At 43.0% G+C, this 19,704-nt stretch overlaps 1 protein-coding gene across 1 annotated transcript; it reads right to left on the reverse strand.

Annotated features, from left to right (window-relative positions):
- Nucleotides 1–1,215: 1,215 nt before the first annotated feature.
- On the reverse strand, nucleotides 1,216–19,257 carry LOC109898406 (integrin beta-3). The gene is made up of 15 exons (XM_031833983.1): nucleotides 19,129–19,257; nucleotides 17,882–17,967; nucleotides 17,347–17,551; nucleotides 16,930–17,182; nucleotides 16,551–16,713; nucleotides 14,884–15,045; nucleotides 14,696–14,791; nucleotides 14,510–14,599; nucleotides 13,702–13,836; nucleotides 13,137–13,566; nucleotides 4,078–4,300; nucleotides 3,810–3,910; nucleotides 2,754–2,870; nucleotides 2,116–2,282; nucleotides 1,216–2,001 (listed from the first exon to the last, which is right to left on the reverse strand). Exons 1-15 carry the CDS (start codon nucleotides 19,193–19,195, stop codon nucleotides 1,933–1,935), a joined length of 2,364 nt encoding a protein of 787 aa, XP_031689843.1. The 5' UTR covers nucleotides 19,196–19,257; the 3' UTR covers nucleotides 1,216–1,932.
- Between the last annotated feature and the right edge of the window lie 447 nt (nucleotides 19,258–19,704).

The following is a 19,704-nucleotide window of genomic DNA, read 5'->3' on the forward strand; positions in this document are numbered from 1 at the left end:
ACAGGTGGTGTTGAGTGGTATAGTGTTCTGTTCTCCCCGACCGTTGGACAGGAGCAGGATTAGACAGGGTTAAAAAGTGGAATGGGGTAGTGTTGTTTTTTTTTGAGAGAGAGAAAGAGGGCTAATAGTTGGCACGGTAATTTTCCTTTTTCCCAATTTTGTATTACTGTATCAAAAAATGTAATGTAGGTAGGCCGTGAATGGCCTCACATACCAGTACAGTAGGTGGTGGTTTGTGCCCATAAAAATTGGATGCGCTCCGCCAACCAAATCCTTTAGAAGAGAAATAAGACTTCGCACCTGCCCCTCTGGAAATCCTGTTCCTCTACTCAGCTAACATATGGAATTGTTTTAAGATGGTCATACCAAGGATAATTTCGCTATCTGGTGTAGAATTTAAGGACCCCTTTTAGGTATCAAAAATAAATATAATAACATGATTAGAGGAAACATTGAATTTGGGCTGCTATTGTTATTGGCCCATTGAAACGCATTGACTAACAGATTCATACCTGGAAAAACAGATGTTGAAAAAATCTAAACAAAGTTTGTTTTTAAATGTCTGGGCTGCCTTCAGACAAGTATTGTGTGGTTTTTGGGAATCCTAGATTCCATTTTAAATTATAGTCGAGACACATTATCTTCACACATTTGAAATGCTTTTTACTAGCAGCAGCAACTCAATAATTAGCTATGCCTATTGCCACAAGCACTGCTCAAATTGCTGGCTTCCCAAATAGCCATAGGCCAAACGCACGTGTGATTTGAAACAAAGCTCTCTGGTAAAGTTTTTGGAATTATTTTATATGGACAGGGGTAGTTATATACTTTTGGCAAAACACCAATGTACTTTAGGGGTTAGCCAGCATCTTAGCAGTGCACTGTACACCTGCCAATTAAACTTTTTAATTCGCAAGTGTCTGAAACCGGAGATCTGTATATAATTACGAGATGCTCATGTTACGGGTGGGTGAAGCGGCAACCGAGCGCTGAGCAACAGCTACAAAGGCAGCGGAGTGGAAATCCTGCACATGCGCAGAAATCTCCGTATCTTTATCCATGGCAAATCGTGTTTGTACTGGTTTGCACAATGTGTTATTGATACTCATTAAATTACAAACATGATGTTATATATAAAAGCAAAAGCAGATCATTTTTTCAAAAATGTTTCTTAGCAGAGTGAAATTGCTAAAAAGAAAGACAGAAAAATGGATGAGTGATTTCACTTTTTTTTAAATCAACATAGTAAAACCAATAATCTAACCAAAAAGCCACTCATTCCCAAAACACATTAAATGTAACATTGACATATTTTAACATACAGCATAAATTGGGCACCAGCACCATTAACTAAGACATAATTCACTCATGATATCCCATGTGGCTGTTTATTACAGGTATTGGCTTTGACCTTTTTGTAATACAGTGTGAATACCTGAGTTTAGTGTCATAACGCAAGTAAACCATGGCAGTAGAAGCAAGCAGTTAGGTTCCATAATAACATACTACAACCAGTTTGTTTGTGAAAGAGGCCTGTGGGCAAGTGTGCTGTGGTGTGTGCAGTGGAATTTCATGAAACAACAACAGAGCATAACAGTCTTTCTCTCTAAAGTTAGGTTTGGGGTCTCTGAACTATACCTGGCCTTATTCTGGGAATGACATCACACTTTGTGGGTGAAATAGGGGTCCCGGAGGCCCTGCCATAATTTGGACGGATATCGAAATGTTGGATAAGGCTGTTTTAATGCTTTGGTTTTAACATGATATATAGAATACCATCACTACAGTGTAATATCAACAAACGTATTTCACTGACAGTAGAGTTAGCACACTTTATCACGACGGTGGAGAGGGTCCGCTCCCACCAACCCCCTCTGTGTCACTACATTGCATCTCTCTTATAAACCCCTGAGTTTTGCTTATTGTGATTGGTCAAGAGTTCCCACGGTAGGTCACATTGGTGAAAGTGGTGGTGGCTCCTTTGTACAAGGGGTTGTTAGCCTGGAAAATAGAAACAAATAGAGGACGTGTCATCTTGACATGGATAAATATTCTTGCCATTCATATTTTCTCCATCAGATGGCAGCTTTGTCTTAAAAGCATAGTCGGACTCACCGTATCCCACTTGGCCTTAGCCCTCTCCTCCTCAAACTTGGCGAACTCTCGGCGGTCGTGGATGGTGACCAGCAGCTTCCAGATGAGCAGGCCAGCCAGACCCAGAAACAAGATGGCCCCCGCCACCGCCATGAGAACCACCAGGATATCAGGCCCTTTAGGGCAGTCTGAAAGAGAGAGAAGAAAACAGGAGGAGAGAGAGGATATTTGTGTAGGGGACTAGCATTAATGCACCTCACTCTTGCTTTGGGGTTGTCTTTGTTCCTCTTGGGTGCGTGTCAGAGGGGAGAAGACTACCAGGAGTGGCAGGGCTGAGTGCTATTATCAGCTTTAGAGAACCATTCTGCCCTCTCTGTACCTGCTCTACTCTCTAGTGGTGCCTCCCAGCCACAAAGACAAAGACTGACATGGCACCCAGGAACACACTATTCTTATCTAGGGAGAAAAATCGACTCCTCCTACAGCTCCCGGCATTAGTCCTATGCACACATAGTAATGCACGTTATTTCTACACACACAATTATTCTCTAGATAACTAAAGGAATTCACTCTCATCCAGACCCTGCCAAACGCATATCATATGCTGTACATACGAGCACAGAACTCTGACCCATTCACACACGGATGGACACACTCACCAGGCTCCATGACATACAGGATGGACTTTCCGCTGGCATCCTCGTAGTACTGGAAGCGCTCTACACAGTCATTCTCATCCTTATAGGTGCAGTTCACAGCATTCTTCTCATAGAAGACTGGGGTGAAAGAGAGTTAGATCCAAGTGGAGGATAAGGAGATAGAGAGAGATGAGGAGCCGGAGGTTAATTATATTTATTTCGTAGCACATAGTAAAATCAATTGACACATAACATTAAATATACAGACAAACAAATACAATATAAACAGCAGTGTCCACAAGAATTAGACCTCTAAACCAGAGATGAATAAACCAGTCTGTACCAAAACAGCACAGTCCTACTGCATATTGAGAGAGCTAATAGCAGCTGGGATGAAGGAGAGTTTTGATCTATTCGTTTTAAACCTTTGGAGCCTGTATCTGCGCTCTAAGGGAAGCACACAAAAATGTATCAAAACGGGGGATGCTAGGAGTCTCAGAATGGATGGCTCCTTGCGTATGATTCATGTATGTTGCTGGTGAGAAAGGTCAGTTACTGTAAGTTCATACCAAGGATCCTGCTGCCTGGTTTCACAATGTTACTCAGCCTGTTCTGGTTCTTTTTAGGTTTAGATTACCGAATCAGCAGATCATACTGAATGTTAAAATGGAATTCAATGAATGAGCTCTAGAGAATGGTCATCAGCGTCATATCCACCCTGAAACTGCAGAGTTTCCTCAGGGAGAACAAGCTCTGATACTGTAGAGAAATTGGGGACTCAATGTGGGTTGTTAACACCCAGTTTATATAACATGTTTTGACCTACTTAAAGGAACAATTAGGGTTAAGTGCTTTGCTCAAGGGCACATTGACAAATATCTCACGTAGTCGGCTCAGTGATTCAAACCAGCAACCTTCCAGGTACTGGCCCAGCCCACCAGTCTGTCTACCTGCCACTCACATCATAGGAATATGTGAGAACATCAAGAACTTTAACACGCACTGTAAATAATGCAATCTGTTGCTTGGAGAGCATGTTGAACTCACAACAAGGGAACATTGTGTAATAGTTCTTACCTAGTTCTTCCACCTTCTGAATTTCATCCCTGCAGATTCGGGCACAGCTTTTCTCCTCAAAGAGACGGCCTCTCTTGAAGTGCTTACATTCAACACATTCCCTGCAGATACAACACAATGTTAACGCATCATCATCATCATCATCACCAACTTCATCATAATCATCCTCCTTTTCCTCCTCTTCCTTATTGCATCACCATTTCCTCATCACATGTACTCATACAGTATCTGTGTGTAGGCAGTTATACTGCCCCCTGTATTTACTCACTTCTTGATGCTGCAGGCATCAGGGCAGGTTGGACACCTCTCACAAGTGGCCCCATAGGCCCCTGGCTGGGTGCACTCACAGGCCCCACAGACACACTGGCCCCGGCCGCTGCACAGCAGGCCCATGCTGGACATGCAGGTGTCTGTCCGGGTTGTGCAGTTACAGTTCTCCCCCATCCAGTCAGAGCCACACTTGCAGAAGCCACAGTCACATTTCCCATGGCCTGGCAGAGACACAGAGAGTGAGGATGGTCAATTTTTTAATGGACATTTTATGTCTAACTTAGAGACCGTAATAATGTATATTTTGCACTGTGTATGTGAGTGGTTGTGCACGTGTTTTTGCCAGATTGTATCTATACTTAACTAAAATAGAAACCCAACATGTAAAGTGTTGGTCCCACGTTTCATGAGCTGAAATAAAAGATCCCAGAAATTTTCCATATGCACAAAAAGCTTATTTCTCTCAAATGTTGTTAATATCCTTGTTAGTGAGCATTTCTAATTTGCCAAGATAATCCATCCACCTGACAGGTGTGGCATATCAAGAAGCTGATTAAACAGCATGATGATTACACAGGTGCACCTTGTGCTGGGGACAATAAAAGGCCACTCTAAAATGTGCAGTTTTTCACTCAACACAATATCAACACAATATCCCAGTTATTTACATATGGAATTGTATTAGAATTTGTGTGTTGGAGATTGAGAGAACTACGTACATATTTATGTTGTATTGGCTAGTATTGGATTACGCTATTGACAGCAAGTTCCAGAATGCCTTGTGACAGGAAGTAGAGAGAGAACGCGCCAGTTATGTACATGTGACAAGTGATTATCCTGACTTTCGCTAGCAACTTTCTTTTATTGTTTTGTAGAATCTGAAGTTGTTAAATGTAACGTGAACAAGTAGTATTACTAAAATAAGCTTTTATTTCAAACCCGACGTCCCGAGTCATTACTTTGAAGATAGTTATTCTACAGTGGGTGAGCGGTGTCAATATTGTGAAAAGAGTGCCCAGTGGTGGTGATGGAATTATGGCATGGGTAGGCATAAACTACGGACAATGAACACAATTGCATTTTATCAATGTCAATTTTAATGCACAGAAATAACGTGACGAGATCCTGAGGCCCATTGTTTTTAAGGTGTCTGTGACCAACAGATGCATATCTGTATTCTCAGTCATGTGAAATCCATAGATTAGGGACTAATGAATGTATTCCCAGTCATGTGAAATCCATAGATGAGGTTCTAATGAATTCAATTGACTGATTTCTTCATATGAACTGTAACTCAGTCAAAATCTTTGAAATTGTTGCATGTTGTGTTTCCATTTTTGTTCAGTGTAATTGTCAGCAATTCTGCATGTGTTTGTCTCTGTATTCATGAGTGTATTGAGAGCATGGGCAGGCAGGCACATGTGTGATGAGTCCATATTGAGTAATAATTCCCAGAACATTAAGTCATCAAATCATGACCAGACAGTGCAGACAATGGCAGGATAAGCGCCATTCTTAATGAAGCAAACTGGTAATCCATCCCACTCCCAACACTGGGACAATCCCTGGGATGTGATGACCACTCCCTGGAGCCTCCACAATATCTCTCAGACCAGCCAGCAAAATTGAGAAATGATTGTTTGATTGCCCTCAGACAGACATACTGGCTGAAGGTTAATGCAACAGGGCTGGGCAATGAATGACGAAGAGCAGAGACAAACTGAGTCACTGTCTCAGAGCTCAGCTGGGTTAGAGTGACCACTGGAAACTGAACAGAGGTCTGTAAAACTGTGAAAACAGGCCCTCAGAGACATGGGCATTGTTGTTTTCAGGTGAAACCACCTCCGTCAGCTAAATTCCCCAGTTCCCATGCCCTATCTGACTCTGTCATCACTGTGAGATAAGTGAGTGTGTGTTTGTAATGAAAGAGGCAGCTATAGGTATAAAAAGTCGCTTTACTGTCTTGCAGGCACATAAGCTGTCTGAGTTGAGCTGGTTAACGTTTTACAGTATGTATGCCACAAACAGAGCATGAACCCAACTGAATGGGACACATTCAACACATAGTAAAGAAAGTCCCGGTTTTCCTCTCTTAAAAACGTTCTTGCATTTGGCTAATGCTCCTTATACTCTACCTCATCCGTACAGTGAGTTCATGCTTGTGCCTTGTTCTCTCTACTGTACTTGTTGTAGGGTCGAGTCAGAGACATGGGAAGGAGTTTCTAGGTGTACATCCCAAATGGCACCCTATTCCCTACACAGTGCACTACTTTTGACATGAGCCCTATGGGCCCTGGTCAGAAGTAGTGCACTATACAGGGAATAGGGTGCCATTTGGCATGCATGTCTAAATAATCTGCCTCGGTCTGAGATGGCACTCTAATCCTCCAATTTATCAAGTCGTAAACATGAACTACAGAGACACATAAACATGGAGTCCAGGAGGGAGGACAGAGCGAATGAGAGCGAAGCGGTGGAGGAAGTCAGAGACATAAAGAGAGAGAGAGAGAGAGAGGGAGAGAAAAAGAGCACGAGAGAGCGAGAGGGGGTACTGTAAACACACCGATGAGAGAATAATACACATTTTAAAAAAGAGAGAGGAGATGAGTGGGAGTATTTGTGATGGAGGTTAACTTTAAAAGAGGGAGAAAGAGAGGATATAAAAAGAGAGGGCAGGGTGCCAGAGGAATGCTAACTTTCCTGTTCTCTCTTGCCTGTTTGTGTGCCCTGGGGATGTGCTTGCTGACTCCTGCTCCACAGCCCCAGCTCCAGCCCCAACCCCAGCTCCAGAGCAGAGGGAAAAATACACGCCCTCCGGGGGATGTGGGAGGGCCTGGGGTTGGGAGGACGGGATGGGGGAGACTCAAATTGAGCTGGGCCCAGGGACTCTTATACTATATTGTTTGTCACACAGCAATGACATAATGCCAACAAGACTCCAGAGACACAGGCTGACTAAGTTGAGTCTCCTTCACTGTGCTCTACTCACTAAATATAGAGTTCTGGACTGTTGCATTTCTGTGCCAACCATAGACAAGAGTACATCTCAATGACTAAGACCACAATCCCACAAACAACATATTTTCCACTGACGAAACCATAGATAATGCTGAGTTAAGACAGTAATTACTGTTTTAACCAAATATAACCCACTCCCAAGTCCTGACTTCGCCCTAAGCACCATACATAACATTTCACACACAGCATACATTTCACTCAAAAAAGCCAACTTAACCAATTGATTAATCAGCATTATTTTGTGAATTGAAGGAAAATAAATGTAGCTAACGTGTGAAGGTTTGTTCATTCAACAAACTTTGCTCACATTGAGCTGAATGTATATGAACTTGTTGAGACAAAGTTCAGGTTTTCCTTTGGAGTACAATTACAAATATGTTTGCTAAAAACCACACCCATCGTTATTATATTTCCCAGCATGCTCGAATTGCAGGTTGCTTTTCAGAATAGTTTGTTTCAATATCTATGTTTTTGCATGTACAATGATTGGTTGATTAATCTTATGCTACAAAACATTAAAAAACTAATCCAATCTGTTTGTAGTTGGACTTTTTGTACCCGTTACTGAGATGGCTATTTAGGTAGTCTCAATAATCAATATTTTCTACCCCTGTCAGTCATTCTCAATGCAGGTTGCGGGTGATTGAAAGTTCCAATTGTTGGGATATCCTCACCCTAGATGGATTCCAATAGGAATTATACATCATAATGTGACTTGCAGGCTTGATGTGGCCTGTACACCAGGGGTTTCAGATGACTGCGTTAGGGTGTAACTAGGCCCTCAAAGAAAGGCCTGATGATATATGTAATATACTGTCGTGAAGAGTTTCATTTTACACTGGGGAAATATGCAGATAAAGTAGAATAGAATGTATGTTGGTTCAGCTATATGCCCAAATATTGAGCAAACTCACAATCCTTTTGCAGCTGGTTGCCTTAGATACGTTGAATTTTAAAAAATGATTCCGGTGCACATTACCCTTCTTGTTCAGCCCACGGGCCCTTTTTATAGTGCCTTCCCAAAGGGCTAGACTGCTTAGGTTAAGAGATGCTGTCTCACATGACTCAGACCCCCCCTGCCTTCCCGTCTAAATCCCTGTGGAGGCATGCTATGGCTGGGTGAGGGGAAAGAGGGGTGAGGAAAAGTCTGGACAATGTGAAAACAAACATGTGAGGCGGTTGACCATGGGAACATCCTCATTCCTAGGTCAAAAAGACTCAGGGCTACGCTGGGAACTAATGGCAACCATCTATTTGACAACAAAGGTCTTATGGAGGGAATCAAACAGTGCATTTTCAGTCAAATGACGATAATAGACTACATAGCTCTTTCCCTGAAAGAGTAACAGACATAACCTCTCTACAGGTATCCAGTGCCTCTCATTCTTTCAGAGATTACAACAGCGATTGGCCAATCTGACTTTAACCTCTTTTACCATAAACCAAGTCCCGGTTGTCTAATAAAGCTCAGTCATATCCCTAAGGGAACGGCTGTGGTTAAAACACAGAGTTATAACCACAGCCAACACATACAGTACCAGTCAAAAGTTTGGACACACCTACTCATTCAAGGGTCTTTCTTTATTTTTTGCTATTTTCTACATTGTAGAATAAGACATGAAATAACATATGGAATCATGTAGTAACCAAAGAAAGTGTTAAACAAATCAAAATATATTTTGTATTTGAGATTCTTCAATGTAGCCACCATTTGCCTGGATGACAGCTTTGCACACTTTTGGCATTCCCTCAACCAGCTTCACCTGGAATGCTTTTCCAACAGTCTTGAAGGAGTTCCCACATATGCTGAGCACTTGTTGGCTGCTTTTCCATCACTCTGCGGTCCAACTCATCCCGAACCATCTCAATTGGGTTGAAGTCGGGTGTGAAGTTGGGTGATTGTGTAGGCCAGGTCATCTGATGCAGCACTCCATCACTCTCCTTCTTGGTCAAATAGCCCTTACACAGCCTGGAGGTGTGTTGGGTCATTGTCCTGTTGAAAAACAAATGATAGTCCCACTAAGCGCAAACCAGATGGGATGGCGTTTAGCTGCAGAATGCTGTGGTAGCCATTGCGGGTTAAGTTTGATTTGAATCCTAAATAAATCAGACAGTGTCATCAGCAAAGCACCATCACACCTCCTCCATGCTTCATGGTGGGAACCACACATGCGGATATCATCAGTTCACCTACTCTGCGTCTCACAAAGACATGGTGGTTGGTACCAAAAATCTCACATTTGGACTCATCAGACCAAAGGACAGATTTCCACCAGTCTAATGTCCATTGCTCGTGTTTCTTGGCCCAAGCAAGTCTCTTCTTCTTATTGGTGTCCTTTAGTAGTGCATCTTTGCAGCAGTTCGACCATGAAGGCCTGATTCATGCAGTCTCCTCTGAACAGTTGATGTTGAGATGTGCCTGTTACTTGAGCTGCAATCTGAGATGCAGTTAACTATAATGGACTTATTCTCTGCAGCAGAGGTAACTCTGGATCTTCCTTTCCTGTGGCGGTATTCATGAGAGCCAGTTTCATAATATCGCTTAATGGTTTTTGCGACTGCACTTGGAGAAACTTTAAACTTTCTTGAAATGTTCCAGATTGTCTGACCTTTATGTCTTAAAGTAATGATGGACTGTCGTTTCTCTTATTTGAGCTGTTCTTGCCATAATACGGACTTGGTCTTTTACCAAATAGGGCTATCTTCTGTATACCACCCCTACCTTGTCACAACACAACTGATTGGCTCAAACTCATTAAGAAGGAAAGAAATTCCACAAATTAACTTTAAATACGGCAGACCTGTTTAATTTAAATTCATTCCAGGTGACTACCTCATGAAGCTTGTTGAGAGAATTCCAAGAGTGTGCTAAGCTGTCATGAAGACAAAGGGCCTCTACTTTGAAGAATCTCAAATTCAAATCTCAAACACTTTTTTTTGGTTACTACATGATTCCATGTGTGTTATTTCATAGTTTTGATGTCTTCACTATTATTCTACAATGTAGAAAATAGTTTTAGAAAATAAAGAAAACCCCTGGAATGAGTAGGTATGTCCAAACTCTTGAATGTCACTGTATATAAACGCAGCAACGGCACCATGACTCATCTGCTACGCAGCAACATTCAATTATCCAATGACAGGACTTATTACAATGCTTCTACTTTGATTTTGCAACAGGTGTGCTTGTGCAGGCATGCAGTAGGGAGAGATGATCAGCGATGACACCTCATACTTCATTCCCAAGAGTGGTTAGAAGATTGATAGAGTCAGTGAGTGCTGTGAGCTCGTTTACTATGCTAAATATGCTAAAATGATCATGGGAGAAGACGTGGTTTTGATTTGAATAATCTGAATAACTTCTTCTCGTGAGTAAGTATATTGTAAACATGTTCCGTTTCCTTCAAATGTTTTCACCCGAGGTATATCCATTGGAGCTACAGTACAGTAAGCATCGTGGATTTGAGCAAATGTTAAAGGTCAAAGACATCGACCAATGGTGAACCACTGCATTCTCTGTTTAAGTCTACATAACATTGTGTAGTCTTGGTCTATTTCAAAGCCAACAACGTTCAGTATATGGCATATAATAAGAATGTGGGGTAACACCTTATTTTACAGCCTGGTTTAAGCCGGTATTTATCTACTATTTACAGCGGCAAGAAAAAGTATGTGAACCCTTTGGAATTACCTGGATTTCGGCACAAATTGGTCATCAAATTTGACCTGATCTTCATCTAAGTCACAACAATAGATACACATAGTGTGCTTAAACTGATAACACACAAATTATTGTATTTTTCTTGTCTATATTGAATACATCATTTAATCATTCACAGTGTAGGTTGGAAAAAATGTGAACCCCTAGGCAAATGACTTCTCCAAAAGTTAATTGGAGTCAGGAGTCGGCTAACCTGGAGTCCAATCAATGAGACGAGATTGGAGATGTTGGTTAGAGCTGCCCTGCCCTATAAAAACTCACAAAATTGGAGTTTGCTATTAACAAGAAGAATTGCCTGATGTGAGCCATGCCTCGAACAAAATAGATCTCAGAAGACCTAAGATTACGAATTGGTGACATGCATAAAGCTGGAAAGTATCTCTAAAAGCCTTTATGTTCATCAGTCCACGGTAAAACAAATTGTCTATAAATGGAGAAAGTTCAGCACTGTTGCCACTCTCCCTAGGAGTGGCCGTCCTGCAAAGATGACTGCAAGAGCACAGCGCAAAATGCTCAATGAGGTTAAGAAGAATCCTAGAGTGTCAGCTAAAGACTTACAGAAATCTCTGGAACATGCTAACATCTCTGTTGATGAGTCTACGATACGTAAAACACTAAACAAGAATGGTGTTCATGGAAGGACACCACGGAAGAAGCCACTGCTGTCCAAAAAAAACATTAATGCACGTCTGAAGTTTGCAAAAGTGCACCTGGATGTTCCACAGCACTACTGGCAAAGTATTCTGTGGACAGATTAAACTACAGTTGAGTTGTTTGGAAGGAACACAACACTATGTGTGGCAAGAAAAGGCACATTACACCAACACCCAACTGTAAAGTATGGTGGAGGGAGCATCATGGTTTGGGGCTGCTTTGCTGCCTCAGGGCATGGACAGCTTGTTATCATCAATGGAAAAATGAATTCGCAAGTTTCTCAAGACATTTTGCAGGAGAATGTTAGGCTATCTGTCCGGCAATTGAAGCTCAACAGAAGTTGGGTGACGCAACAGGACAACGACCCAAAACACAGAAGTAAATCAACAGTAGAATGGCTTCAACAGAAGAAAATACGCCTTCTGGAGTGGCCCAGTACTGACCTCAACCCGATTGAGATGCTGTGGCATAACCCAAGAGAGTAGGTCACATCAGACATCCCAAGAATATTGCTGAACTGAAACAGTTTTGTAAAGAGGAACGGTCCAAAATTCCTCCTGACCGTTGTGCAGGTCTGATCCACAACCACAGAAAAAGTTCAGTTGAGGTTATTTCTGCCAACGGAGGGTCAACCAGTTATTAAATCCAAGGGTTCACATTCTTTTTCCAACCTGCACTGTGAATGTTTACACGGTGTGTTCAATAAAGGCATGAAAATGTATAATTGTTTGTGTGTTATTAGTTTAATCAGACTGTGTTTGTCTATTGTTGTGACCTAGATTAATTTTCTGATCAAATTGTATGACCATTTTATGCAGAAATCCAGGTATTTCCAAAGGGTTCACATAGTTAATGCCATATACCGTGGCAAGAACAACAAAGAAACTGTGGTAACAATGGATCAACTACGATTAAAGCCAAGCTAATCATCGACTGGGTTAAATTAACCGGAAAAGAGAAAGTACTGGATAAGGGTCAACTGAGGCATTGTAGAGGGAAATCCCCTCTATCCTGCTAAAACCATAAGTCTGCCAAAAAACCTAACCCTAAAGCAAACACAGACAAGGAATGTTACAAAAACAACGTGTGTTGATGAGTTAAGCTTCAAAACTCAGCAAAAAGGAACATGTAGTAAAATAAACCAACTCGGGGCCTCCCAAGTGGTGCAGGGGTCTAAGGCACTGCATCGCAGTGCTAGCTGTGCCAGTAGAGATTCTGTTTCGAGTCTGGGCTCTGTCGCAGCCGACCGGGAGACCCATGAGGCGGTGCACAATTGGCCCAGTGCCGTCCGGGTTAGGGGAGGTTTTGGCCGGCCAGGATGTCCTTGTCCCATCATGCTCTAGCGACTCCTGTGACAGGCCGGGCGCATGCACGCTGACACGGTCGCCAGGTGTACGATGTTTCCTCCGACACATTGGTGCGGCTGGCTTCCGGGTTATTAAGCGGGCATTGTGTCAAGAAGCAGTGCGGCTTGACTGGGTCGTGTTTCGGAGGATGCACGGCTCTCGACCTTCGCCTCTCCCAAGTCGGTATGGGAGTTGCAGCGATGGGACAAGACTGTATAACTACCAATTGGATACCACGAAATTGGGGAGAAAAAGGGGTAAAAAAAAAGAAAACATCGCTGTCTCCTTGACAGACACCACAGTGGTCTATCCACTCACCTGAACAGATCTCTCCTTTGAAGCGCAGGCAGTTGAAGTCGTCACATTCGCAGTACTTGCCCCACACCTTTCCAAAGCCACTAGTGTGGCAGGAGCATTGGCCACACACACAGTTGCCCCTCCCACTGCAGATGGGGTCATCAGGTTTGGGGCTGCAGTTGCCCTGGTCTGAGGGCCTGTAGTCCCCGTCGGCACACTCACAGCGGTCTCCCAGGCGCCCCGGGTGACACTGGCACACACCACACTCGTAGGTCCCATTTCCCTGGTTACAGAGAGGGCTCTCGGGCTGGGCTGTGGCCTCACAGTCACACCCGCAGGCGAAGTGGACCGTAACCTCCAGGGCGTCCTTGAAGCCCACGGGTTTAATGGTGAAGGTATGGTTCTTCTCCTTAGGGCAACCGCGTAACCTTGCCTCCACACTGAACGACACCTGGGGGGAAAGGTGTGTGTGATACAGCAGGTTACATTTGAACTGCGCAGTAAGAACAGAGCATTATTCCTATACCTAAGATCTGACACTAGGCCAGCATTTATCATCCAGATGGTGAGTGGTACAGGTACTGACTGTGTCTCCGATCTTAAGTCCGGAGCAGGACTTGAGTCCCTGGATGAGCTCTCCGTTGAGGCAGGTGGCGTTGAAGGACAGATTCAGCTCCTCTGGAACACCCAGCAACTCCAATTCCACCTTGGAACGGATCCTCTACTCCACAGGTCAGGGGTCAATGGGCAGAGGTCAGAAAGAACTCAATCAGAAACATAAATGATTCAGAAAACCTCTACTCTTAGTCTCTGTGGAAATGGATACAGTGTGTATATACAGTGTTCTATCTGTCACGCATGGGATTGTGGGAAGTCAAATAGACTGTTTGAGAATTTAAGGGGGGCTGAACTCACTCCTTTTAGCCTCGCTTTCCACGTCCTCATTAAGAAATGCTAGAAGCAATGAGAGTTTGAAGTGGGAGCGTTATGTTCACTAATGTTGTGTGTTCCTCTTGAAATATCTCAAACAGCCAATGTACGTGCCGAATGGTTTAGCAACGCATGACGCAGCATGACCAGCTCAAGGCCTTTCCTGCTTTCTAGAGTACCTGTATTTTTTAGGACTGTTGTGTTGGTGATGTTTGCTCCTGTCCTTTCAACATAACATTGGCTATGAGGCGCTGCATGCTAATGGGTAGTTCTGTTGTCTGTAAATGGCCGGGCTGTAGGCTGATTCTGCTGCTACGATTGGATAGAGCGCACTCAGCACGGCTGTTTCTCAGTGCATGACAATTCTCCCCTAGTTGTTACCAACTCGCGTTAATGGTAAAGTGGGCATGACTGGGCGTGATTGAAATCAAAACCCAATTCTCATATATACGGCTGTCTCTTACCTCGTAAGCATCCAGGATGAGTTGGATCACATTCCCAGAGTCATCCGACAGCGTTCCAACCGTGGTGCCAGGAATCAGCTGGCTGTAGTTCTGAGGAAAGAGGTTCCAAGGGGGCATAATCGGTATTGTACCATGACCCTACACCTAGTAACCCCGGTGACCCTGGTAACAGTCAGGTGTACTCACCTGGTAGAGGGGCATCACATTGTTGGTCACAGCGAAAATGAGGTTGATGTTGTTCTCAGACATCTTCTCTGTGATCAGAGCCAGAGATGGGTAGTCCTGAAGGAGGAGACCGTCGTTATCATTAGGTTTCTCTTGTGATAACAGACGAATAGAACTCCAACACAAACTCCCTGACACACACCACTCACCAGGATTGACGACTTGTCATAGTTGTTGTCTCTGTCGATGTGACACTGTCCATCATTGGGCTGCACTAGACCAGCCAGCCGTCCGTCCAGGGCTATGTGTGTCGTAGCGTCGGTAGTGAACACCAACAGGTGGGAGGCATCCCCACGCCAGCCTATCTTGTCCTAGTGACAGAGGGAGGGAGAGAAGAGGGAAAGAAGAGGAGAGAAGAGAAACGGTATGTATTCAAGTTTGTGTGCTGTTTTCTAAACCACTGTGTGTGTGTGTGTGTGTGTGTGTGTGTGTGTGTATGTCTCTAGGAGTGTGCGTACACGCGTGTGTATTTACAGTTGAAGTCAGGGGTTTACATACACTGATGTTGGAGTCATTAAAACTTGTTTTCAACCACTCTACAAATTTCTTGTTAACAAACTATAGTTTTGGCAAGTTGGTTAGGACATCTACTTTGGGCTTGACACAAGTCATTTTTCCAACAATTGTTTACAGACAGATTATTTCACTTATAATTCACTGTATCACAATTCCAGTGGGTCAGAAGTTTACATACACTAAGTTGACTGTGCCATTAAACAGCTTGGAAAATTCCATAAAATGATGTCATGGCTTTAGAAGCTTCTGATAGGCTAATTGACATAATTTGAGTCAATTGGAGGTGTACCTGTTGATGTATTTCAAGGCCTACCTTCAAACTCGGTGCCTCTTTGCTTGACATCATGGGAAAATCAAAAGAAATCAGCCAAGACCTCATAAAGAAAATTGTAGACCTCCACAAGTGTGGTTCAGCAAGTAAGAAGCCACTGCTCCAAAATCGCCATAAAAAAGCCAGACTACGGTTTGAAACTGCACATGGGGACAAAGAGCATACTTTTTGGAGAAATGTCCTCTGGTCTAATGCACAAAAATGGAACTGTTTGGCCATAATGACCATTGTTATGTTTGGAGGAAAAAGGGGGAGGCTTGCAAGCCAAAGAACACCATCCCAACCGTGAAGCACGGGGGTGGCAGCATCATGTTGTGGGAGTGCTTTGCAGCAGGAGGGATTGGTGCACTTCACAAAATAGATGGCATCATGAGGGAGGAAAATTTGGTGGATATATTGAAGCAACATCTCAAGACATCCGTCAGGAAGTTAAAGCTTGGTCACAAATGGGTCTTCCAAATGGACAATGACCCCAAGCATACTTCCAAAGTTGTGAAAAGTGGCTTAAGGACAACAAAGCCAAGGTATTGGAGTGGCCATCACAAATCCCTGACCTCAATCCTATAGAAAATTTGTGGGCAGAACTGAAAAAGCGTGTGCAAGTAAGGAGGCCTACAAACCTGACTCAGTTACACCAGCTCTGTCAGGAGGAATGGTCCAACTTATTGTGGGATGGCTACCTGAAATGTTTGACCCAGGTTTAACCATTTAAAGGCAATGCTACCAAATACCAATTGAGTGTATGTTAACTTCTGACCCACTGGGAATGTGATGAAAGAAATCAAAACTGAACTAAATCATTCTCTACTATTATTCTGACATTTCACATTCTTAAAATAAAGTGGTGATCCTAACTGACCTAAGACAGGGAATAATTTTTACTAGGATTAAATGTCAGGAATTGTGAAAAACTGAGTTTAAATGTATTTAGCTAAGGTGTATGCAAACTTCAGACATCAACTGTATCACCTTGCACACCACTGCCTGTATGACCGCGTCAAAGCCTCCCTCTGGAGAGTCTCTGTTACGAGACACCTGCTGCTTCGCCACCTCCTCGGTGAAGCGCTCCACCTGCTTGGTCAGAGACAGCACGTGCTTGTAGCCAAACTGAGGCAGGCACCGCGTCTGGATCCTACACATCACACCCCATGCCATGCCGAAAACAGGAAATTGACAAAAAAAAGGTGGCGAGAGACAGAGAAAGAAAGATAAATACATTACAAAGACACATCCTGAGGAAGTTTGAGCTTCAACACAGAATATCAACCTTTTTCAGAATCAAAATCTTCCACTCTGAACAATCTCCTCCTCCTCCTCCACCTCTCTGTCCCCTCCACCCCCCACTCACCCATAGCAAGGGTTACTGACGGCTTCCTCAGGGTAGGTGTACATATATGGGGACAGGGGCTTGTCCACAAAGGCCCCAAAGCCCATACGCAGGTTGCTGGTGGTGCGGCCCATGGCTGCAGCCAGCTGGTTGCCCAGGGAGCGCAGGCGGGCCAAGTCGTCCCTCATGGAGTAGGAGAGGTCCATCAGATAGTACAGGTCAACTGGGTAGTCCTCCACCTGTTTCACTGTCACTGTGAAACGCCTGGCATCATCTGAGAGAGAGAGGTCAAAATCAGGTAGGGTACAAAGGATAAAAAGGAGGTGTTTGAATTTGTGAGAGAGGAGAGGCGAAAGATGTACTTCAATGTACTTTAGATGAGTTGTGAAGCCAGTGTATAAGGGTGTTTGTATGTAAGCCTATGCTGTGTTAGTGTACCTGGTCGCAGAGTGAGGCTGAGTTTCTGGGGTCTGATCTGGGTGACGTCGTCAGCAGCCCCCGATGCCTTGTCACTGAGGGGCGTGTTTTCTTGCACACTGAGGGTACTGAAGGGGAACTCTAGCCCCCCCTTCGTACAACCCCCATCCAACAGGTTCTGCTTCAGGTCACAACGGGACACACTGGAGCCCCCTTGGCCAAACTCCTGACCCCAGGAAGACAACACACACACTGGTGAGAGTAACACTTCCCAATGAGACAACCAGTAAAGGGACAGAGATCAATTTAAAAAAGTGCATCTAAATGCAATACAATGGAAGGGGGGGTTCAGTAGATTAATACAGTTTTTGGACAGTGACACATTTTTTGTTGTTTTGACTCTGTACTCCAGAACTTTGGATTTGAAATGATGCAATGACTATGGTATTAAAGTGCAGCATGTCAACTTTAAGTTGAGGGTATTTTCATCCATATAGGGTGAGCCATTTAGAAATTACAGCACTTTTTGTACTTAGTCTCCCAGGGGTATACTTACTTCCTTAAAGCACCAAGCACAGCTAGGGTGGATAGCCAAACACTGTCTGCAGGTGCTCACCCCTCGAGACGTGCAGATGTTTGAGCCTGAAGTACACACCAACAGAAACATGAGTGAATCGGTATGAGGTCCAGTAGTGGGAATCAAAGAAGCTATATATGGACACTTGAATAGGAATCATATACGTATGCTATGTACTGTATGGACACTTTTAGATTGATTCTTTATTAGCTTTTGAGTGTTTCTGACAATGTTATTCTACTTGCTGTTTTGCCCAGTAATTGTGTCTCATGACGTTTCTCCACACTGACTCTGCATTTAAACGACACTTCAACTTTTCTCACTACTTCAGTAGTTAGTTGGGCCACAGACGGTTCCGTATCTCTACCACACACTTTCATTTCTCTCTCTCCTGGTTCCTTCTCCTCTGCTTCCTCTCTGCCCCAGGCTCTACTTCTCTCCTCTTCTGTTACGCCATACTGCTTGCTACTCAAGCCTGTGCTGTCACGCACGGTGTTTTGTAAAACAGCTGTCATGCAGGCAATTCGATGCTAGTGAAAGAGGCAGGAATTTCCAACACTGTACGACGCTACAATGTGTCATGTTGACGCTGCTCAATAAGTCTCTGATGTTAAATATTACGTCTTGCAACAGTTGGTTATTAAAACCTGATTGCAAGTCATATCATATATTTTTTTCTATGAGATGTATACGCGTTGTCTGTTTTATGTGTTGAGGTTTAATTATGTGTTAGATATCGTTTTCTATTATTATTATTATTATTATTATTATTATTATTATTATTATTATTATTAGGCTATTGTTCGTGTTGAAGTGATCGCTTGTCTATATAGCACTGTTTCTATAAGAACAGGAGGCCAAAACAAATACTATGTGAAAGTGTTATCTTATGATGCAAAGGTGTGGCCTGTACAAATATGAGCGCACTCTGGCACAACGTCTCGCGAATTAGCGAACCCTTCTAAGGAATTAACATGCCCAATGTTCAATTCCGGTAGCGCAATACAGTGCCATAAGTTTATTGTTTTAGCAAATAAAATTGTTTAAAAAAACTATCGTTTGGTGAGTTTTCCTGGAACTTAAGACGTATTATTTATTAAAAACTTAGGACAAAACAAAAGTATGATTAAAATTCTAGCCGGCGTTCTAGAATAGAAAATTTATTTTAGAATGGCAGAGGAAAACGTATTACATACAAATTATTAAATTAAAAAGAAAATACTTACCAAGAACTTCAGAAGAAGCTAATAATAAACCAGAAAATATCCATAGACGGTCTAAAAAAGTTCCCATGTTGGAGAGACGGGTTAGGACTGACTGCTTGACTTTCTCTGCCTGCTCCACCTCCTGTATTAGTAGCCTGATCTCAAACCAGTGGATCACCAATTAGAATGCTTTTCCTCATTCTTGCAAAATGCAATGCTGATTATGATTCAGAGGCTCTGACATACACGTTTAGGCTACTGTATAGAAACGTAACTGTACGACATAATATATAGACGAGAGTGTGGATATGCATTATATTAAAGAATATTCTCCACGTGTCAGTGGCATAGATATGTCTGTCACTATAATGGTAGCAAGCATGTGTGATTCAAGACATTCAAATTGCCTGCTAATCTTTTGAAGTCTATTCGACAATACCCCCCCCCCCCCAACAAAAAAAAAACTGAAATAAATGAATGAATACATTTATATATAAACTAAACAAATGTATGAAATGAAAATAAGACTCATGAAATAAAAAATGTATAGAAATACAAAACGTATTGTCAAAAACAATACACTGTTATAACAATGCA

This window comes from Oncorhynchus kisutch, linkage group LG10, assembly GCF_002021735.2.
Source record: "Oncorhynchus kisutch isolate 150728-3 linkage group LG10, Okis_V2, whole genome shotgun sequence".
In the NCBI taxonomy this organism is placed as follows: Eukaryota; Metazoa; Chordata; class Actinopteri; order Salmoniformes; family Salmonidae; genus Oncorhynchus; species Oncorhynchus kisutch.